This window comes from Melanostigma gelatinosum (genome assembly GCF_949748355.1).
Source record: "Melanostigma gelatinosum genome assembly, chromosome: 4".
NCBI lineage: Eukaryota > Metazoa > Chordata > Actinopteri > Perciformes > Zoarcidae > Melanostigma > Melanostigma gelatinosum.
The window spans coordinates 25,785,782-25,809,059 of record NC_136637.1 but is presented as its reverse complement, the minus strand read 5'-3'; the positions used below and the strand labels follow the sequence as shown (position 1 = coordinate 25,809,059).

General features: G+C 45.2%; 2 protein-coding genes across 3 annotated transcripts; both read right to left on the bottom strand.

Moving 5' to 3' along the window:
* Nucleotides 1-296: 296 nt before the first annotated feature.
* On the bottom strand, nucleotides 297-22,778 carry dot1l (DOT1-like histone H3K79 methyltransferase). Of its 2 annotated transcripts, XM_079267502.1 has the most exons (28): nucleotides 22,435-22,778; nucleotides 17,937-17,980; nucleotides 17,767-17,841; nucleotides 17,505-17,568; nucleotides 15,899-16,127; nucleotides 14,966-15,060; nucleotides 14,588-14,650; nucleotides 14,436-14,491; nucleotides 14,004-14,083; nucleotides 13,509-13,577; nucleotides 13,306-13,412; nucleotides 12,723-12,764; nucleotides 12,541-12,627; nucleotides 12,016-12,238; nucleotides 11,816-11,929; nucleotides 11,462-11,553; nucleotides 11,224-11,325; nucleotides 10,620-10,757; nucleotides 10,285-10,410; nucleotides 9,631-10,070; nucleotides 9,432-9,522; nucleotides 9,164-9,313; nucleotides 8,519-8,561; nucleotides 7,783-8,387; nucleotides 7,441-7,646; nucleotides 7,207-7,280; nucleotides 6,415-7,119; nucleotides 297-4,227 (listed from the first exon to the last, which is right to left on the bottom strand). In XM_079267502.1, exons 1-28 carry the CDS (start codon nucleotides 22,513-22,515, stop codon nucleotides 4,217-4,219), a joined length of 4,212 nt encoding a protein of 1,403 aa, XP_079123628.1. In that variant the 5' UTR covers nucleotides 22,516-22,778; the 3' UTR covers nucleotides 297-4,216. The 2 variants fall into 2 exon arrangements, with proteins under 2 accessions (XP_079123628.1, XP_079123627.1); XM_079267501.1 differs by lacking the exon at nucleotides 297-4,227 and having other exon boundaries at nucleotides 5,127-7,119.
* LOC306775999 (uncharacterized protein) lies at nucleotides 4,518-6,288 on the bottom strand (the record flags this gene model as incomplete). Its single annotated transcript, XM_079266592.1, has 2 exons — nucleotides 4,518-5,257; nucleotides 6,267-6,288. 2 exons carry the CDS (start codon nucleotides 6,286-6,288, stop codon nucleotides 4,518-4,520), a joined length of 762 nt encoding a protein of 253 aa, XP_079122718.1.
* Nucleotides 22,779-23,278: the final 500 nt, after the last annotated feature.

The following is a 23,278-nucleotide window of genomic DNA, read 5'->3' as shown; positions in this document are numbered from 1 at the left end:
GTGGAAACATTCACCGCACGGTTCCGTTACACGGCGGTCCGGCTATTTGTGGAGAAGCAAAAATGCAGCAGTACTCATTAAAAATAAATCCAATTTGAGCTAGTTAAAACATATCTGTAGGGTGGAAATATTAAGCGTATTATGATGATCATAACCAGAGATGTGCTGTATTTTTGCTTATATATTTCACAATAAAACTAATTTGCAGTACAAACTATGTGTAAACTTCACCAATCTTCTATGAGAGGAAATAAATGGATCAGACATAAATGCCACAACACACAAGAAAATTCAAATATTATATGAAACATTTTTTATTAATAGTCATAAAATGCAGGGAGGAGGGAAAAAAACAGGAATTCCATTTGTTTCATTATAACATCTTAGGATAAAAGCACCAACACCGAACAGCAACAAGTCATGAAAAACCCCAGGGCCTTTTGGAAAGTACGTTTGCCATTATTGCACCTCAAACATGCCCTGGCTTCACCGATCAGACATCACTGGACACACACTCTGGGTCACGTGTGTCCTGTGTGTTTAACCACCCCCGACATAATAAAGGGGAGAATCCCAACAAATGCACAGTGAACCACCTCCTCGGTGACGCAAATCTAGACAGAGGCATGTGTGAGATGAGGAAGATGCTGAAAGTCGTCGCCATTTCACAGCTTCCGGAGGTCAGGCAGACTCGTAAAGCTTCATAAAGCTGGATCTCACTGGAGGCGCTGGATGTATGCGACAGCTGAGAATCAATCGAAGGAGACCCTGACTTCTGAATTTCACTTACTGAGGGGCTGTCCTGGTCCCGAGTTGGATTACAAAGGGACTTGATCTTTGCCACAAGATGGCGAATAAGTCTGTGACATGCAGTAGTTTAAGAAAAATGGTTTACATCGTTTCAAGTCATCTGGGAAGTTCCTGAGTTAAGACCTTTGGCAGGATTCAGAGTAAACGGCCTCGACTGCAAAGCTCTCGCAGATTATCAATAATGCACCAGGAAGGAGAATATAGAGAAGTGCATAGAAGCTTTGATTCAAATCATGCTCCAATACCAAAGGGCTTGAATAACAGCACCGCATCCCTTTGACGTAGATAGATATATGTATAGCTAGTAGGTTGAAATCTGGAAGGATCATTTATGACACTCACGACTATTCTCCCTTGCACATACACCACGCCGCGCCTCCAGATTAGAGACATGTCCGCAGGTTAAACTGGACCGTCAGAAAGCCGCCGGGCAAGCTCGTGTTGCAGATCACCAAAACCATAAAACAGAAGAAGAAGAGTAGTATTCATATATAGCTGCAATTTCCTTGTTTTAAGTGAAGGAGAGCACCGTGCTGTCTGTCTGACTAGTAGTATTACAAAAAAACAGGAATCTGAAGACACCATTGAAAAGCATAACATGTAACTGCAATTGTATCAAACACCGAGAATAAGAAAAATCAAAACAGCATCAACAATAATTACAAAAGAGCTCTCAGTGCTGGTAACAAACTACAGTCTCTAGCCATGTCCGAGAAACACACGTGTGTGAGAGCACAGGACAGGAGTTTACAATAAAGCTTTGAACTATTAGTCTAACCTTCCCATAGATATGCACCGGTAAGTGGGGGGGGGGGGGGGGGGGAAGCACACGCAGAGATTTACACCAGCACGTCTTTGCGATGACACAGTACGCTCGCATCACAAGGTAGGACCTGGTCAGCAAGACGTCTGAAGACAGTGTGTCTGTATAAGAGGTCGCCGCGTAGCTGGTGTGTTTATGCACCAGTGAAGATTTCGTTTGTAAGATCTGAATGTCCATCGTTTGGAAACAGAAGCACCATTTTTCTTTTTTCCTGCAGAATCTTGTTTGATAAAAAAACAAACAAAAGAAACATCAGCTGTGGAAGCATCTGATAAAAGTGATGACAGTTCTACTAGTCCCGTTGTGTTCGAGTCACAGCACCGTTGTCTGTATGCGTTCGATGCACACAGACTTGGAGGTTCTAGTTCTATCACAAGGAGTCACGTGCGGCTGTTCGGCGCCATCTGTTAAGGTCCTGTGTTGGCAAAGCTTCCCTCTCCTTGGCTTCAAGCCTCCTGTTTAACAGGCCGAGGTTAAGGTCACAATGCCAGCGCCAGAACACCTCTATTCTTTCATATATATACATATAGATATATTTATATATATATATAGACTGTATATAGATACTTATTTTATATACCTTTCTGTTTATGGTGGAGAGACATACAAGGAACAACAAAAACTTATGTACAAAAACAGTGTGTCTTGTTCACTAAAAGATAAGCAGCTCTCTTCTGAGATCAAAGCGGGATGTCGTGTGTTTGAAACTGAGAAACATGAACAGAGTTCCTCATGAATGTTTATACTCAGACCAAGCTGTTGCAGAGCACATTTCATCCAAAAGGTGGCGTCTACAGATGTACACTCGGCATTCAAAGAACCAGATGAGAGCAACATTAAATACCAGAAAGCGGCTCTACAAACGTCCCGGTGTACAGCACCAAGTGTTCCATTTCTTATTGATGTTTTCACTCTATAATAAATAAGATCAGGTAAAAGTCCTAATTTAGCACCATTGTTTTCAGACCGTGAGTCAAGTACACACACACACACACACACACACTATTGCATTCTACAATGTCAACACATTTCAGGATTGAAAGAAAGAAAGAAAACAGAAATACCAAGGCAGATGGAGAGACAGACAGCATAAATATAATAATCTAAATTATACACAACTATACAGTTCAGAGAATGAATCACATTCACAGTACAAACATTGTTTACAAAATAAAAATTACACAATTAAAAAAAAAAGCAAACAAATAGGTGTGAAGAGAGTCCAGTAGCTTGTTGTGGTTCTGGTTCAATGTTTTCTCAGTGTGACGATTTGCATGCGTGTGCGTGTGACTCCACACACACACGTCCACGTTTTATGTCCTTAACATTGGACAGCAGAGATAAATAGGAAGAAGTTTATCTTAAGAGTATTTCGGCTGCGTTCCCACATAGTAGTGTGATTTCCCAGATTGACTGAGGAGGAACGTGTGAATAAATACAGAAAGTGGCCGATAAGCTCGACATAGCACCATCTCATCAATGAGTTTGTTTTAAAACGGAAACGTGCACGGCTCAGCAGCACCGGCAGCTGTTGAACGGTTGCCAATTCACCATATTTTCCAAATAAGGCTGACATCATAGCGTTGTTTAAACATACACCGACTTCCATGTTAAGTTCATTCATTTAGAGAATTAATTTGAAATTATGCCTGAAAACACCAAAAAATATCCTTTTATGAGGAAACTAAGAAACTTAATGTTCAATATTTGATACGAGCAGAGAAACACTGAACTACACCTGAAGAGTTGTTTCTGCTCAAGTTCGTAGCAAAGAAAGGAAATGTGAGATTTGTGTGCCAAAAGGGGCCAGAACGGCATCTTCATATTTTTATTTTACCACTTAAAATGAACCCACATATTTTAATTTACTTCATGTATTTAATATTGTAAATCACCAACTTAAGCAGAGCTTAGAGTGTGGCAACAAACCAGCCGTGCACATCTTCGGCCACGTGAGTAACTGTGTCTTACTATCCAGTGTGAAGTTCGACCCAAAGTTCCTCATCTTGTGTCAGACTCTTACGTGTTGCAACAAATATTGAATTTCACCAAAAGAAAGAAAACAGACTCGAGAGCATCGCTTGCAGAGAGAACAAACTGCAGGACATGCGAGGTCTGTGTGCAAAATGCACGCGTGAAGAGAAACGTGATGAGATTCAGATCAAAAAGACGGACGATGTGCTTCAATCCGCTTTCAAATGTCACATGAAATCATTCAAACATAGTTTTCGTGACTAAGACAGAAGAAAGACACCATCACACTACTGAGCACCTTGAATTTAAAGCAGACATCCGTTCATTCAGTGCTGAGCAAGTACTGATTTCCTTATTGTAAAACCATAATTTTAACACCCTACACATAAACATGACCAGCACCTTCTGCTCAAGGAGACTATAGTGGTCGTTAGTGTGCGTGCATGTGTGTGTGTGTGTGTGTGTGTGTGTGCCTCAGAGATCCCAGTACAGACGCCGGTCGTGGAGGCGGTTGGGTAGTGCAGACGTTTTGAAGCACCAGTGAGTGAGGACAGCGCCTTAGTCCACACCGGGACATTTGCATAGTTTATATCATTTTTGAGGTAGTTTTCAACAATTACCTGAAACGTGAAAGAAAGATGATGATGAGTGTCTCCATGGTGTTTGGTCACTTTCATAATTATCCCCCAGCACGCTTTTCAACACTTTAAATCTAAAACCCAAGAATTGACTTACCTTGTTCAATCACAACAGCTTGTTTGGAGCACAGGTATCACACAGGTATCACACAGGTATCCTGTCTCTCTCACTCCCTACTAGTCTCTCTCTCTCATTCTCTCCCTCTTTCCACCTTCTGATTGCCCTTCCCCCTCTCCATCCTCCCCCCTTCCCCTCACCCCCCAAACCCTATCTATCGGTGGCCAGGGAGCTGGGAGGTGGTGTAGGTGCCATGCATGCCCTGAGTCCTCCACATGCTCCCACCACCACCACCACCACCTGAGCTGCTGGCCTGTGGTGGAGGGGGCAGCCGAGGGGAGTAGTGCACCGCGTAAGGACGAGAGGAGGAGGTCGACAGAGAGGAGGAGAGGGAAGCGGTCGCGGCAGCAGAGACAGAAGCAGAGGAGGCGATGGAGAGAGAGAGGGATGACTGAGCTCTCTGGTGGTGGAGAGAGGAGTGGGACAGACGGGAGGAGTGGAGGGAGTCGGATCGAGAGGACGGCGGGGCGTCAGAGTGCGTGGGTGCCGAGGAGGAGCTGCTGTGCAGGGGTGGAGGGGGGGGCAGGGTGAGCGTGGGCGGAGAGGGGCTGTGCAGGACTGACTGGGTGCGGCTGTGCTGGGCCTGGGACAGGGAGACGGGGAGCGGTGAGGACGAGGAGGACAGGCGCGTGGAAGCTGGCTGGGGGGTGCTGTGCTGCTGGGTTTGGGTGGAGGTAGAGGAAGAGGAGAGACTGAGCAGAGAGCCGAGGCCTCCGGAGGTGGGCAGTGCCACCCCAAACTGATGGGAGGACACTGTGGGAACCACGTGGTGAAATATACCTGCAGAAATGGAGGGAAGGGGAGAGAGAGAGAGAGAGAGAGCAGTGGCAGAGAGAGCGAGGGACAAAGACAGAAGCAGGGACTGAGCCAGGTTGTGCAGAGCGCCAAGCGAGTCTCAGACAAGCACACAGAAAGCAAACAGAGTCAGTCCACCGTGACCGTCACTAAAACAAACCGCTTGGCCAATTTAGGATTGCACAGAACCGCTCTTACTACAGACACAATGATTTCTGGGTGGATTTTTTTTGCTTACAAGTGAAATGACTGACGTACGACTCCGACAGATACACCCACAGAAAATGACAATATAGTAATAGTTCATGTAAAACACAGTAATTCATGGTCAATCAGTTTCCATTGGTTCAGATTTCTCTAGTTTCAACATTTTTGTTTAAAAACATTTTCCAAGGGTGTTTCCAACCGCAGCACTCAAACAGCACGTCCATGTCAAAGCGGGGCGGCACAGTCAGTCAGTGGAGCGGCACAACTCATCAAATTTCCGGAGCGAACACAACTTTTTGGCTTCTCCCAATTGATCGACTCAGAACTCCGCTGCACATCAACTCGAGTGCTTGATGGACTAACTGAGAGCCACCAGGAGGTGTTCGAGGAGCGTCGGCTTCCTATTGTGGAGAGCCGACACGCCGCTGAGCAACTCAACGTTCAGCTTCGGTCCAGAGTAACAGACTGTAATTCACTCGTTTTGCCCGTCTGCTCTCTGTTGTAAAAAAATGCACTGAATTAATGTGAAGAAGAACTTTATCTTCAGTCTCATTTAGATGGAGAGATTCTTTAATTAGCAGGAACGTATCCCTGCACAACATTAAGGGAAAGCAGCGCTCTGCTGATTCATTTTGGGTGAAGATATTTGGTACAGTTGTATTGTGCTTCTCGGAGATGAACTGTGAATACGAACCCGTCAAATTTTGAAGCAAAGATTAAAATATTAGCATAACGTAGCATAACATGAAAGTGAAAGCAGTGTTTCGTTTATTTAAATGTGAATGTGCAATGAAAGAAAAATCCTGATTGTCATTTTGGCCGTAATTGTGCAGCTCCACCAGTCAGTCAGTGAGTGAGTGAGTGAGGCAGACACAGCCAGCAGCAGTGGACCTCCACTTACCGGTTTCTATTAGCAGACCCATTCCCTCAGGACTCACACTATTCTTTGTAAAGAGGACCCCCACACTAAAACCATGACCTGGACACTGACAGCTCAACGATCCCCGAGGTAAAACTCTACATGATCCGTTTGTCACAATGATGCTCACCTCCAGCCGCTCCCCCTGCCAGCCCGGCACTGGAGAAGCTTCCCAGGGCGGAGTGTCCGTTGACGAGCCTCGGGGTCCCACTCACCGTGGATCCGCCGGTCTGGGCCCCGAACAAGGACTGCAAGACTGAGGTCCCTCCGAGTGGGAACTGCGACCCCAGGTACTGCCCCACAGAGGACCCTGTGGTTGAGGAAACTGCTACAGGACTGCCCCCCACCTTCCCGCTCAGAATGCCCCCACCACTGCTGGCAGCAGCAGAGATGAAGAGGTTCTGACTGGCCAGGCTGCTGCTCGTCTTCATTTCCCAGTCGCGAGGGGTCTTCTGTTTCTGGAGGGCCTGGCGTTGGTCTGAACCACTGCCTCCCTGGGCGCCGCCGCCACCACCACCACCACCACCACCCCCCCCGCCCCGGGGCCCTGCATCCTGACTGAGGAAGGGGTTGGGGTTCATGTAGCTGGACGACTCTCCGTCACTTCCTTTCCTCGCCTGCTGATGCTGTTGTTTGTGGTCAGAATCTGAGTCGGTGCCCCGGCCCGACCCCCCCATGCCGAATGGAGAGCCCCCCTGTCGCGGGTCAGAGTTGGGTTGCTTTGGGTCGGAAATGGGCGAAAAGGTGGATTTCCACTTGCTGTTGGAGGACAAGGAGGAGGAAGAGGAGCCATCACTGCCCGTGCTGTTACCACTGCTGCTACCAGACTTCCTGACTAGTGGAGGGAAGAAGAAAGACGGGTTGGCGTCACGTAGAAGTACAAAATGAAGTTTTTAATAAAAGTGACAGTTTCTTTTCTTACCTCTTTCACCATCCCCATGTCTACCAGGTCCATCTCTGCTCTCTAAGGATATAGTGGCAATTTTTCTTTCAATTCTAGAGAAAAAACAAAGAACATTCAAAACAAAATGAGATGGAGCCCCATAACATCTTCCCACCCCATAACTAGCTTCAGATTAAAAGTAAGTAGGCAGCTCAGCATGTACGTTGTTGTTACTCTTATCTTCCAGTGGTAATATAATAATGTCTACGTTACCGTGAACTGGAGCTGTCGGCAGGGTATCCTGAGTCCTCGTCGTCAGAGCTGGGGGCAGAGGAGTACCGGCCCGAGCCGTTGAGCTCCAGCGGCCGCTCTCTCTTCAAGATGGGAGGCTGGTCCAGGTCCGCCCCGATGGGGCTGCGGCTCGATTGTTCTGGGGAGGAGATGGCAGAGATCTCCAGAGGCTGGTTGATGTTGTTCACCTGTCGGAGAAAAAGAAGGACGGGCAAATGACAATGAGCGAATCACAGGCCGACTGTGGCTAAGTGGAGAGCAGGGTCGTCCTTCGATCGGCAGTTCGATCCCCGGCCCTCTCTCTTCGTGCCCTCGGTGACTCACCATGGAGTTGATGTTGAGTGGCGACCCCGAGGACGGGTTGTTGGACCTCCTCTTTGGGGATCCGCTGGCTACGGCCGCGGCGGTGGAGCTGCGTTTCCGTCTCCCCCGCTTGCGTCCCTCTTGCGAGCCGAGGCCGTAAGAGGAGTGCGATGACGTCGTGTGCGTGGGGGGGGTGTGAGTGTGCTGCGTGCCGGGGGACTGATGGTGGTGGTGGTGGTTTCCATGGTTACTGTGGTATCCCTGCTTGTTGCCGGCGTGATGGTGGAGGCGTGATCCTCCGGCCACGCTGCTGCCTGACGAAGAGGAAGACGAGGAGGAAGAGGAGGCGGAAGAGAAGAAGATCCTCCTCCGCAGTTCACTGTCCTGGGGCTCCGTGTCGGACTCGCCTCCGTGGCGGTCCTGCCCGTCCTCTGGCAGGATCCTCGGGGGTCCATCCGCGTACTGAAGCACCCCTCCAGTGCTGGGTGGTGGGCTCTGGGTGGGACCTCCTCTGCCCATTGGTCCTGTCAGAGGAGTGTTGGGGTGCGATGGAGGGGATGAAGAAGCACCATTATGGTCCTCAGGATGGGGACCTCCATTCATCAACCCTGAGCTGGATGAATATCCTAAACAGAGACCAAGAAGGTAATGGATTGAGATGGACAGGAAGAGTATAACACATAAATATAGAAGGCACTGATCAGATCTTGTTTTATAATAATAGTGAATATAATATGTGACCAAAGGTAATCCTTACCATTGGTCTGACCTGCCTGAGACACAGGACTCGGAGTACTTCTCTGAAATGATGAATGCAGACCAGAGTTATTAATATTATAATTATAAGCAGTGAACAATTTGTCATGAACTGAAACCAAATAAAAGGGATATTATCTGGTTAAGAAAAATAAGAATGAACATAAATTCATTTCAGTTTTAGAACAATAACATTTTAAACCGAATGCAGGAAACAGCATGAAGTCTTGTGACATTCAACCACAGAAACTGAAAGCATTGACATTCCAGTAGATGGTGCAATGCTGCAATAGTTTCACATTACGGTCATTCCTACACAGTATTTTATATGTATACGTATCATATTTCTGAGACATTATACCCGCCCCCCTCCCAAAAAATTAACTAAAACTACTGTAAACATAGAGCTTAAAAACTGAAAGTAAACTAAATCGAGCAAACCCACTCTGAAAACTGGCTAAAACTAATATAATCTTGATGCAGACACTTTATCACAATGTGAAATCCAAAGAAACTATCTAAAAACATCTGTGATTACCCAGGTGGAAGGATTAGAGTTTGATCCAACATAATTCTAACCTCTTCATCTTACTGCCAACACTTTATGACGGTACCTCCATCACAGCCCTGCACTGAAGGTACTCACCAGTCTCTCAACACGGCTGGGCAGCACCACGCTCGCTAGAGGGATGCTGATGGGTAGTTTACTGGGGTGGACCGTGCTCAGAGGAATACTTATTGGAAGGCTTGTAATGCTGTTGTCACCCTGAACAGATGGGCTCCTCTCCTTACCGGCCTATATGAGAGAACAAATGGACAATGACTTAACAGTGACAGAGCTGCAAGGGAGGTAGAAAACTTGCACACATATCAATAGTGCAAGTGCACAGACAGCGAGATAGACAAAGATTTACCCTCTCGAAACCTTTATTCTGGACATCGGCTGCATTAGGAGAGGGGCAGTTCAGTTTGGCTCCAAGCGGGGAGTTAACGCCTCCAAATTCCCTTAAAAAAACAAACAGAAACTGTGAAATGTAGCTTCAGCTAGTTAGCCGTCCGTTGCCTCGGGGAGCAACGTGGGAGAGAAATAAAAAGGTTTTAGTATCAACCAACCTGTGTGTGGTCATCCCCGGACCTCTCAAGTGGGCAGAGGCAGTTGGGTCCTGGTTCAGGTGCCTCCGCAAGGCAATCTTGGCGGGGGAGAAGCGCGTGTAATCAGGAAGAGCGTAGGAGGACGTTTGCTGCCTCTGCCGTGCGTCGGGGATGGCGGGCACGATCTCGTGGTCTGGGGAGATGGGCAGGTAGCGAGAAAGAAGCTCCCCCTTGGTGTTGGTCCGGTCAAAACAGGGCGAGCTGGTGCCATTGATGGACAGATCCAGGCTGACGCCATTGAGGGCCGGGGCCGAGGACAGGCCAAGCTTGGAGGAGTCCATGTCGGTGGAAGAGCGGGACTCCACGCTCTTTCTGTACGGGGAGCCGTCACGGGGGCTGTAGGATTTGAGCTGAAGCAGCTCCTGCTGCCTTTGACTTTTCTCCAGCTCCACAATGCTGATCTACAAACACACACCAGGGGGAGCCATTACGCTAAAAAACAGGCATCCTACAACGCCGACATGTCTAGGAAAATGTTTGCGACAGCAATTCATCAACTCTTCCTGAAAGTAACATTATACACAGCAAGTACGGAGGAGTATACAAGAGGTGGAAGACAGAGAGATACAAGCATCTGGTATTGAATCCAGTAAATTGAGGAGGCGGACTGTGTACCTGCAGCTCCAAACAGTGTCTCTGTTTCTCAGAGATTTGTCTGCGCAGCGCCTGCTTCTCCTTCAACAAACTCTCCAGACACAAAGAGCCCCAATCGAGCCTTAGCTCCTCACATCGAGACTTCAGCTGGAAAACACACAAACAAACACACTTGCTGTTATTCAAATCGCTTGATGCTCAAGCAACGTGAAATATAATTCGACATTGGCTTGACTGCAGCTGAACTGGGACTTGGGAGAGCGGCAGGAATGGGGACAGGTGTGAACCACTGGGGACGATGCTGTAGTAACAGGTTGGAGGTTACAACAACATAGCAGCAAGCCCGGAGGTCTCACCAGCAGCAGGCTGTGGTCTCTCAGCAAGGCCATGTCTCTCTCAAGCTGCTTGGTCTGTTCTTTCAGCTGACGATTGTGGGCCGATATCTCCTTCTGGGCCTGCAGCAGGTCCTCCACGGTCAAGGCTTTCACTCCCAGCTGATCACCACACACACACACACACACACAGAGCTATGCATCAGCTACAAATACACGACGCAGGAAATCAGGAATATTGTCTTTTTCGGAATAAGGGCAAAAACCGCAGTATTTCCAAAGTTTCAGCCGGAGAAGCTTTGGGTTAAGTTAATGCAAACTACAACAAAACACTGACAGAAAACGTATGTTCTCCATCTTTCCCATTCCAGTGGACTGTTTGAACCATGTTCATCTGGAAATGGGCTACAAGGTCAGGTTCAGGTTGTCCATCAAATAGCCGTATTTAAGCACCAATATCAATACACATGCTGTGCTTTGGATGGATGTGTATCCTTAATATTATTAATTATCTCAAAATAAAATAACTTTATAAGGATGGATGAGAGCCAAAGATAACGATGGAAAACGATACAACAATGTTCCCGTGCAGCTGTGTAATGGAGAGAAATTAAGAAGCAGTTCTTACCTCGTCTAGTTTGGTCTGAAAGAGGCCTTTGATCTTGTCTTTGTGAGACTGACAAACAGAGTGGAGCTGCTCCGCCTGCCCCGACAGATCACTGTGCTTTTGCTAGAGACAGAAAGGAAAGAAGATCACAGGTAAGAGTTTGGGCAAAATTGCAAAAACATGACGAGCTGTGTTTTTGTTGGGAGGGAAATTGCCGCAGCAGCAAATCAATAATGTCTGCAACGGCATTACTCATTACCTTCTCCTGTTCTAAAAGCTGCTGCAGGTTGGATCGGTACTGAGGAGTCTTCATGTGGGTCATAAACTGGAGGTATTGAACTTTGATGTTATCTGTAAAAGAGGGTTGGGGAGACAGAGGGAGCAGGAGAGCAGAAACACAGGATATACATGTATTAGTTCGGTTGTTGGGGGGGAAATGGCTTCTACTACATCCGACCAGGCTTTGAGTCTCTCCTTCTGACCTCTCATTTGTAAATTCTGCTCCTCTCACTGTTGCATTAACTTTTCATCGGGATCAAAACGTCTGGTATAATACGTACGTCTACTTTGAACATGACAGATACAAAATGAATCCCAGTCTTCATCGACTCACCGAGCAGTTGCTGCAGAGCAGGAGGAGTCTGGCTCAGAAGCAGCTGACTGGAGGGATAGTGCTGGACCTTGGGAGGTAGCTGGTAGAAGGGACTCGGAGGCGGTCGGTATGCATCTGTTCACACAAAAAGAACATTCACGTTAAACTGAGATGTCTCGGCCATACAGTGTGGATGTAACATGCGGTGTGTGTGTTCTGACCCTGAGGGGGGGCTGCAGAAAGGGTCTTGGCATGCAGCAGATCCAATGCGCTCTGATTCTTCTTGTTTTTCTTCTCGGCAGCCGGGGCGGCTTTCTTGGGACGGCCGCGCTTCTTGTTGTTCAGCTTGCGAGGTTTGGGCAGAAGTCGGGCTCGTCGGGGTTTGGCAGAGGCCTTGACCACCGTCACTAAGCTAGGACGCTCGTCCTCACCGCAGGAGTCCTGCTGTAACACACACGGACATATTCATACAAAGAGCACAGACAGCTCGCCCTGCTGTGTTACGTTGATTAATGTTTTATATAAACCAAGAAACAAATATTTCAGGGACAAAATGGCACACATTATAGAAAAAGGAACTGCACTTCAGGGGTCGAAAAAAGCCACGTACGCGTGGACGCAATTCTGAGCTTTAAACGCACCGGTGCATGTAACTCGGTACAGAAACTCTGTTGCGCTGGGGCGGCCAACTCTCACGCATTGACAATGAAACTCAACGGAAAGGCTAAAATGTGTTCATATCTTACCTTGTTTTGTTCTTTAGGCTTGGTCGGCGTGGTGCTATTGCTTTTACTGTCCTTCTGCAGACGTCGCCGAGCTACCTCTTGCTCCTCCTGATATAAGAAGGAGCGGTTTAGATTTTTGATACAGAAAAACAGAGAGTTCAGTGACTCGTGTTAACACACTGAGGAAGAAGAAAATCACTTACCCTGAGTTTAGGATTTTTGAGGGTAGCAAAATAGTTTTCAAGCTGAAAGAGGAATAAAGTAAATATGTTATTTTCATTATTATTTTAAAGTGCCAACATTCTCCCTAAGTTCAAATAAGCATGGTGTTTACATCAACATTGGCTGTAAAATGAATTCAGAAATAAAACATTGTGAAGATTTCTAAATCCCTGCACAGTCTGTACTGTTATGTCTCATTGCATCTAAACCAGTGATTCTCAACTGGTGGGTCGCGGACCTGTTCTCAGATGTTATTTTACTTGAAATGAGAAGAACATTTATTTATGAATTATTTATAATCCATCAGTTCAATTAGAAAAATGAGAATAATATTTGTTAATTTAAAGTAACCTAAACCCCAGAGATTGATTGATTGATTGATTGATATATATATATATATATATATATATATAAATGAATCTCTGGAGTTTAGGTTACTCTTTGTCTCTAATGTATAGTGTGTTTGTACTGCTTCAGGAGTCATTTCCTGTTTTATTAGATTGTCACGGTCTCCTCTAATACACATTATAGTCCCTGCACTGCTCAAACATCTGCAGTACTTACTATGGTGCGGTCTATGGTATGCAGGTAGTAGGAAACTGGCTTTCCAGTCCAGGACACAGAGCCCCTGAGTGGAGAAAGCTCCACCACACGCATTATTGTGCCAATATCTGCAGGACAGAGGGAAAAACACGGCATGTCAGATGCATGTCAAAGGAAGCATGAGACAGTTCAAATGTGCTTTTCCACTAGTCGTGGTTACTCACCACTCAAGTTTCTACTGTTTATTCTAAAATTTAAAGGTGCAAAAGGTTTGGAAGATACAATTTTTCCACCTGTGGAAATAAAAAAACAACAAAACAAAACAAAATCGATAAATACTTTTTTCTTCAGATACATTCTAGAGGCTGTAGTGGACACATACAGTAGTTCTTATGGCAAACAACATAAAATTAGAGCCAGTAATCCATATAATCCATGATATATTCTAAATGAAGTAAGCGTCGTCATAAAAACGGCTGTTAGCATCTGCTACTAAAAGCCTTATTTGTCATCCTTTGATCAGATGCCTCCTGAGGCCTTTTAAATGTTTCAATTTGTTGCAGCTCATCAACCATCTGCTCCGCCACACAACTCATTCAGTGACATTTAAAATGATCACATAGCTCACTGTGGCGATTAAACGATCAACGGAATGAGAATCACGTATTTCTATCTCATTGTCACTAAAGCTATTTTACGGTTTGCTGACAAATACTAACCTTCCTTCATGTTAGCAAAGCGCTCCTTCAGCTGGTGATCTACCTCTGGACCAAAGGCAAAGTTATTCACAAAAATAATACTGCAAGACAGACGGAGAGAGAAACATTTTAGATCTACAGTTGGAAGCAAATACAACATATTCATTTTGGCAAAGTTCTGCAGACACATTTGTTAAAGAGTTGCTGGCTGTCCTCTAAACCTTTCACATAGGAGCCCTGCATGTGATATATTACCTGGATACCATGTCATATGTAGGTACATACATTTCATAACGGTAGCTTTTATTACAGGACTGAACCTTTCTTTACAATGCTTTCTATTTTCCTCGTGCCTCACTGGATACATTCAGCTTATAAATGGACTTGTTGGTGGAAAGTGGAATGGACATTGCTTCTTTCAGAGAGTTACGGTGATCCGGCTTGATATAACACCTTGTGTTGGCGATCCTTTCCTTCCATTCTTCAGACAAAAAGTCACCTCTCTCCAGCTGAAAGACACACAGCAGAGTAAGGGGTAGGGAATACCGCGGCTCTGCATATCAATATTTCGGTCTTTTTTTAAAGTATGTATGATAATAACTTACTGAGTACTCCCCGTGTTTCTTCCCATACCATTTCATCCACTTTTTAAACTCTTTATCCATGCTCTGAGAGAGAGAATGTGAAGATTAATATCCAAACAAAATGCTGCTGTGGTGTGTTGCAACAGGGCAATGATGAGACGATGAAATGTGAACCGGAGAAATCCACTTTGACGATTGATTGGACACAAAAGACGCCACACAGCGGAAAAACTTCAGACTTCTCGGTTTATCTGCCAGCGGTGATTTGCTCTGCGTCATTCCACTACAATGACCGAGGAAGCTGAGATTGGTGTTTTTTGACACAGCGTTGTGGTCTGGCTTTTCTCTGCTCCCTTTGTGGAATACTCCTCCGGTCCTGCGAGATATTTATGTGGTTACCTCTGCATAGGTAGCTGGAGTGTCTGCTTTCTCTACTCCGTAGTAGTGTCTACAGTTGGTTGCTGCTGCAACCTGCAGCACTACCTGCCCCACTCCTGCAAATTAGAAAACAAGAGGATCAAGTCCTACACCACAAAGACATTAAGGGCGGGCCGTAGAGCCACCTTGTTTATGACTTCAAGGGCAACGTGGGTATTTTTTTAACATGGGCCCTATTTTGTGTCTAAGTGACTGATGAAATCGGTCCAGTAGAGAGAGAGAGCGCTGCAGACGTCAGCCGCTAAACGGGCGGCCATGTAATCACTTCGCTTGATCCGGTCGGTTTGTTTTTGTGTCTCTTGCTCGGAAATCAGCTTAATATTCAGCCACAAGATTAAAAATCCTTCAGATAACACAAGATAGCACTCCTCTCTCCAACTCTCACTCATATTTTTCACTACTGCCTTCTGGCAACAAGTCACATGACACAATAACAAACAGACCAGATCAACAGATACAGAAAATTTATTTCTCTGTAGAGTCCTTCATTTTGCCAGAACATTATGATAACTGTGGCAAAAACAAGGACATGGCGGTACATTGGCGGCAAGAAGGTGCCCCAAGCGATTACATTGCAGCCCGATCATTGGCAGCATTCTCGCTAAATACTCGACCAATTTTAAAAATGTGTCACTTAGACACGAAAACATTGGAAAGTCGGGTTCAGGTTAAAAAAAACAAAGTTACCCTTGAATAACAATGTTGATAACCATTCTTTCTTTCACACACACCTACAACTCTGAACAACTTCACTATTCTTTAAGAATAAAAGAAATATCAATATTATGATTTGTTTATCAAAAACTGTTCCCACTACATGATACACAAACTATCAAACATATTATAAAAGGTCTGGGGATTCACTCCTATGTCCCAAAACAGCAGCGGACTAACCACTGCCGAGGTCAACGAAGGTGTCGTCTTCCATCATTTCCATCTCGCCGATGATCTGAGCAACGAGGTCGAAAGAGGTCTCTCCGTACACCTCGGGGGAGAAGGGCTCGTAGTTGTTCAGCTTCTCCGGGTCGGTCACCGAGTGGTTGTACACCTGCTGTAGGACGTGTCTCAGCAGCCCGTTAGAAGGTCGCTTGTTCAGCTTCATGGACTGGGTGGTGCCTTTCCACTAGAGAGTTGGATTATATATTTATTCACATAAAAACTCTCAAAGTCTGCAGATGTTATCCAGTGCTGCTTGCCTTTCAAAGAGAAGGACAAAACAACAATAATTATGTTGTTGTGTGATGTTTTCTGGAAAACTAATAATGTCTGAATGAAATACATTCATAATCATAATTTCTGACACAACTGTGGAATGTACAGCAACAGCACTTACGGAACTTGGTCAATAACTACATTATCATTAACCGTATATACTAGGGGTGTCACGGATCACAAACCTCACGGTTCGGTTCGGATCACGGTTCAGGAGTCACGGTTCGGATCATTTTTCGGATCAACAAAGAAAAGGGGAGGAGACAAATATAACTTTGCTTTCCATTTATTAATTAAAGAACTTCAAGAACACTTAAAGCAAAGAACTTTGGGCTATAGTCTTACATGAAAACAAAAATATTGAATATGTCCAATTTGAAACAAAATGAAATAAATAAATAAAAATAAAACATTCAAGAATACTCAATTCTGATGTCCTCGTCCTTTCATCAATATTGAAAGAAAGAAACAGCCAGTGGGCTAGCTTCCACTGTTTACACTGAACTGAACTGCTCGGCAACAACTTGGGTCTCTGTTTACTTCCTGTCAGGTTATGCCATTCAAATACACAACAATGTTTACCATTACTGTGACATTATTTTCAAAAAGATGAGAATATCTCTGAGCATGAGCATTTTAACCAGATTTAGAAATCCTTTGTTTTCTACACCGGAGAGTCCCCGTCGCTGACAGACGGGATGGCGGCTCTTCATATGTGTGGACATGCTGATGTTTTGCCGTTGTCGTGTGTCTCTCTTTAAATAACGCCTACATACCGTAACGCTTTCGTCCACCACCCTCATCCGTCATTATACGTTACAGGGAAGACAAAATGTTCCCAAACTTGCGACTTAAATGACGCCGCGGCTTCTGACGTTCCTCCGCTCGCCATGACGTCACCGTTAAATGCTTCTAAGCTGCTCCGTTCACGTGAACACACTACTGCTTTATATCTGTTCACTGACACTCTGCATTGATATTCGGGGACTTGTTACTTGAAAAGAAACAGCAGCAGTATAACTTTATTACACACTATGATGATTACACTGTAAAAATAAAAGAAAGAAAATACTCGATTGATCCGCGGTTCACGAGTGATCCGAACCGTGAGGGCTGATCTGACACCACTAGTATATACATATATTGTGGAATTGATTCAGGAACACTGTGATAGACTCACAGGACACTGATACACTGTTGCTCACTTTTAGTGATTACGGTAATGTTTCCACGTTTACTTCACCTACAGAGCACTAAACACCCTCCACACACACACACACACACTCACCAGCTGGTGAAAGCTGTCGATGGCCCTGTTGTACTTGTCACAAAGTCTCTGCATGCTCTCGAAGCTGTGAGAACAACAAGACACACAATGAAAACAATCATTTAGGACAAGATGAAACCCAACCTCCCAGCCCAACACCACCTGTGTTAATGGTGATATTTACTGTGACTGACACTTCAAGATTAGTTAATTTTTTTCAGAGAAAACCAACCTCAAGACAACTTAGAAAACAAATACAAACAGACGTAGACACTCGGCTCACCTCTTGGTGTCATAGTCAATGAGTACGTAGTTTTCCATTGCCAGTTTGAGGTCTGGGATCTCCTCACACACCCACCTAGAGAACACACACACGTGAAGCCGTCACAAGGTCGCACACCCGTCACTTACAGTCACTTGTGGGAGTTGAGAGTCAGAGTAGATGTCACTTACCGAATGGTCTCGATGATTTCATGAGCAGCGTCATGGTTTTTATCCTGAAAACAGAAAGAGGTTACAAAATATCAAATACCTCTCAATGTGATCCATTACATTCAACAGCACCACAAACTACAGCTTCCAAAATGACCATAAAGTTTAATCATCACCTCTCAAAAACCACAACAAAAACCCAACATTATAGCCTTACTGCAGGACTTTAGGGTTTACTGCAGGACTGTGTTACTGCATTGGTTTAAGCTTGGTGCACCTAATTAAACTGGCAACTGAGTTGAGAAAGCCCCAAACTGTCTTAAAAATATAGAAAACTCCACATAATATGAATATAAAGTATACATTTATACACAGGCACACTCACTGAAAGTCACTGACATAACTAAATTACAGCTTCATGTTAACACATTGCAATGAACACTACTACGACTGATTCATCCTCTCGTGGCAGTAACATCTCACAGACAACGGTGAGCACAAACGTCTCTGAACTATTCAGGAACTCAATGTTTACAACACATGCACTCTGAAATGTTTGTGTGACGATGTTAGTCCCCATAGTAGACATTTCATTGTGGTGAGACCAGTATTCACGGAATAAAATTACCCGTTTAGACCTCTAGGATAGTCACAGGTCACAATGTGGTGCTGCAACAACTTATGAGACACACTGGCATCATATACACTTCCATCATAACGTTCTTAGCCCTTATACACTTTCAACATCTGAATATGTGTCCACCATAACACTGTTCATTACAGATTTATGACCAGAAAACCTTGACACACAGAGCTGAGCATCTCAAATGAATCTTCATGTTTCAAGCTTCCAGATGATGCATTTGACTTTGATGGGGCATATACTGTTGACAAGCTATCTCCCCTTAAAACAGACAAATATTGGTTTAGGATAGGAGGGGGGATTGGAAGAGGTCATCTTAAGTTAAACCTGCCTCCTAGTTTTAACTTTAGGTCTCATTTAATTTGGAAACTTTCAAGAAACTGGTTTAGTTCATTCAAAAACGCATCTCCATCAGACTATTCCAAACCATGTCTGAGATTTAACTTACTCTGATACAAAAAAGGCACTTGAGAGAACAAAGCTTCATAAAATAAGATAAGATTGTAATGATATTGACCCCATGCAGGGAGTCTATAGTTAGCCATCTTAGCTGGAGTGTGCTCAGCAGCTCTGTGGGAGTAACGGGACTCAAGTTACACCCAGAACGCAGCCAGCCTGAGCTGACCCACTGACCCACTTTCTGTCTCCGACTCCAGCGCACTGCCAAGAAGAGCCTCTGGTGGAGGGAACGAAAAGAAGGGGAGCGTCAGAGGGGGGGGAGAAAATCAGAGGGTAAAAAGGAAAGAAAGTGAAAGTGAGAAGAGCTAGAAAGTGGGGAAAGTGAGGGAGGGGGCAGAGAGAGAGAGCGAGGTGGGAAAGCCTGGTGTTTGTCAGCAGTTTGAGGCCTGGCACAGCAACCACAGCCTGGAGCTCCTGGCTTCCCGCTCAATACTGCCCGCCACTAAGACACAAACATCCGCCAAAGCTCAAACATGCACGCACTCAAATGTGCATGGCAACACAGGAGATCTACTGCTATTTCTGTCACACACAGCGTTTTGGCTGCATTGTGGCAGAGTGGTTAAGATCACTGCCTCACAGTAAGAAGGTACTGGGTTCGCTTCCCAGTCAAGGTTTCTGGTTTCGATTCCTGGTACAACCTGTGTTGAGTTTGCATGTTCTCAGCCGTGGCCGCGTGGGTTTCCTCCGGGCACTCCGGTTTCCCCCACCTCGGAAAAACATGCAAGGAATGAATGGTGAATGCTTGGTGTGAATGCGAGTGAATGCTTGGTGTTGGTCGGAGGGGCCGTTGTGCACAAATTAGTTGCCACGCTTCCGTCAGTCTGCGCCAGGGCAGCTGTGGCTACAGACGTAGCTTACCATCACCGGTATGACTGGGCGAATGGTGTGCATGGATCCTTGTAAAGCGTCTTTGGGTACCTAGAAAAGCGCTATATAAAATAAAGGATTATTATTATTATTATTATTGTCAAGCTAACAGCTAGCTGTGTTGCTCATAAAGCAGCACGACCTACAAATCTTCTTCGGCAGACTCAACACACTGTGTTCCACTTACATATGGAAGGTGTACACGGTGTGTGACGATATGAAAGAGACTGTGAGTGAACAGGGAGGGGGGGGGGTCACCTGCTCACACAAACACGGCACACAGCAACACCAGCAAAGGGCTGCTGCTAAAAATAAACACCGTCTGAAAGAGAGACAAAAAAAGAGCAGGAGACCCTCCTCTCCCCCCCCCCCCCCCCGCTGTGGGTATACTGAGGCATGTACGACTCCTCCTTTCCTCACCACCTCTTCAGTCAATCTCTCCTTACACCCGTGTGACCCATGGTGGGTGTCGGGGTTTTACACTACGCGCTGCTCCACTACGTGTATCTCAGAAGCCTACGAGAACAAATGACTAAGGCAGGCGTGCCGCTTACACCCTTGTACTACTCTCACTCGCCACAGAATACTAATTCTCTCAAACTAAAACACGATACCTGTGTTGGCTTTCTGTCTTTTAAACAGAGAGGAGTTGTGAAAAACACGTGTGTACACTAGCGGGTGACCAGAGAAGCTGTCTCGACAAGTAATTGAAAGTAATTGCAGCCTTGTAAATAATCGGTGTTCACAGGTGAGAACCAAACCAAAAGACGTTCAGTGGTACGTCTTTTAAATGCTTTGTGGGCCCGGTTCGCGCCCACGCCCAGAACCAGATGGACAAAGTGCTGCACCCCACCAGCAGTGCTCTTCAGATGGAAGCATTTACAGCTGCACAGATGTGGGGATTTAGTGAGAGAGAGAGACAGGGAGAAACACAGAGCGAATTAAAGTATTTTTATGGGCTTCATTCCGGGGGGATGGATTAGAGTAAAAGCACGCCTTATATTGCATCAGCATGTACAACGGCCATGTTGTGTGTATCACAACACACACAGCACTGTCTTCATGCGTTGTGGGTGAGATCAGCGATCGCAATGCTCTGTGGGAGTGAAGAATGAATCTAGATGCAGTGGGCTCTGTTGTTACCAGCAAGCAGTTTAAACCACACTGGCATGTGTTCTTATATTCTATTAATAAAGCATTGCTGAAGAGAAGCAGTCTCTGCTATTCTCCTCCCTGTAGAGTTGACCATATGGACATGAGAGGAAGTCGCTCTCCTTTGAAAACAGGAGTGCACCACCACATGAATAGGCTTCATATTGCAGATCTCCACATGCAGGACTATCAGCTGTGTCTAATTCAATCCAGGACAGCTAGTCCCAGTATAAATAGATATCAACAGTATACATTCCTGTACATGTTTGCTCTCGTATTTACCCGTACACACCATAATATAAGGAAATGGGTGATGCAATGAATCTACTAGGGAGGAACTGTTGGTGTTATCAGATTATGGTCTGGTGTAAAAGGGAGAGTCCACTCTGGCAGCCAAAGCAGAGAGGAGCAGCCGATTACATCAGCAAGTAACTCTGACTCAGGCACTCGAAACCCATTCACTACATATTTTTTGATTAACAACAAACAAACCGATTGCTGGAACTGAAATAACCAGAGTGCCAGGCTAGGTGCAGCGTGGGCTGAAGTACAGAAAGACGCCCCCACACACACATTCTGAGAAATGCAGCACAGACCGTCTCACCGCAATTACTATAAAGGAGAAACAACTTAAAGCTAACTATACACCTCTGAAACGACCACAGAACTTGCAAACGCTTCCTCTTCCGTTTGTCTTCAATGAGTCAACTGCAACCAGCCACTGACGTGCAGACAGTATGATAAGTGGAAACAACTACAGTACATGTAAGAGAAAAACAAGTGTCAGGCTACATGCATGTGAAGAACTCAAACGACCAAACACAACCAGCTGGACTCAATCATAGAAATGCCATACGACACATGTCACGTGCCTGCGGGAGAGTTCACACAAACGCATCTTGGAAATAATCTCACTTTGTTAACGTCAATTATTTTTTGTAACAAATGGCAACATTAGATCTAAGCAGAGACACACGTGTATGACCTACTAACGCATGTGTGTAAGTAAAAACATGACAGGTTATAACCAAAAAAACTAAAGTTCGTGTGAGTCCTGACATCATGCAGGATGTGAAGAGTGGTCAGTTTAAGTCGCTCCTATTTCAAAAAATCGTATCACTGGCTGTCAATGTTATTGCTTGGTTGTACACTACATAGTTACGTTATTCGGTACTCTGATCACATGAACCGTGGTCCGTGTGGTTATATAAGCTAAATGTCACGATGTCTGTCACCGTCCCGACCAGTATGACCTGATCACCCGGACGAGCGTGTGCCATTGCTCCTTCAGCTAGCCAATGCTAGCAAGAGAGCTAACGTTAGCTAACAAAAGACAAAAAACAAGAGACAAAATCTCCATCCGTGACGGGTGAATTGTAAGGTTTTAACACTTACGTATACCGGTAACGGCCACGGATAGCCAGCGGGTTCTGCTCCGACCGGAGATTTGAGCTTCAGCTCCAGCTTTTCTCCCATTCTCCGCTTCACGGTGGTAGCTAGCTAGTGGCTGCTCTCTGTTAGCCAGCTGGTCAGGTTAGCGAGCGAGCTACAACGTGAACATTTTGGTAAAGAAAGAAATACGGGGAAGCGCGTAAAATTAAAAAAAAACGTAGACGCTCGCGCGGTAAACACCCACACGCTACGGTGACGTACGCGAATGTAATCTGACTAAGTTTCGTTTTTAGAAGAAAAATGCGTGGTTTATGTCCACTGGCAATAACACATCGTCTGTGCCGCCGCCATCTTGCCCCGGCATGAATAAATATGGCAGGGGGCCACTGGGAGCAGAGGGGACACAGACGTCACCGATGGACCGTGATATCCAGCGCGTGGGGCAGCAACACACAGCAGCACGAGCGAGCACACCGTCGCCACGGTGCGTGACATCATAGTTCACGTCACGACTTTTTCCAGCTCAATACAGAAGAAATTATGAAGAGCTGGACAATATAACTTTATATTTGTAAGTTCCATGATTAAATGGCTTATTTTCCTAATCAAAGCAAATACTTAGACTAACTTGGCTTAAGTAAATATTAGATTTAGGTGAACCCGCATGAACTTTTTATAACTAATTTAGGGATACGACTGTTCATCATGAGACAAGCTTTTTAACTATACATTAAAATCAAATAAGATACTCCTGTATTAGTATTAGGATCAGCATAGTAAATCAAAACAAGTATTACAAATAAGTAATAAAACAGTAAAGAATATTAAATAAAAAATCCAAAAGTTC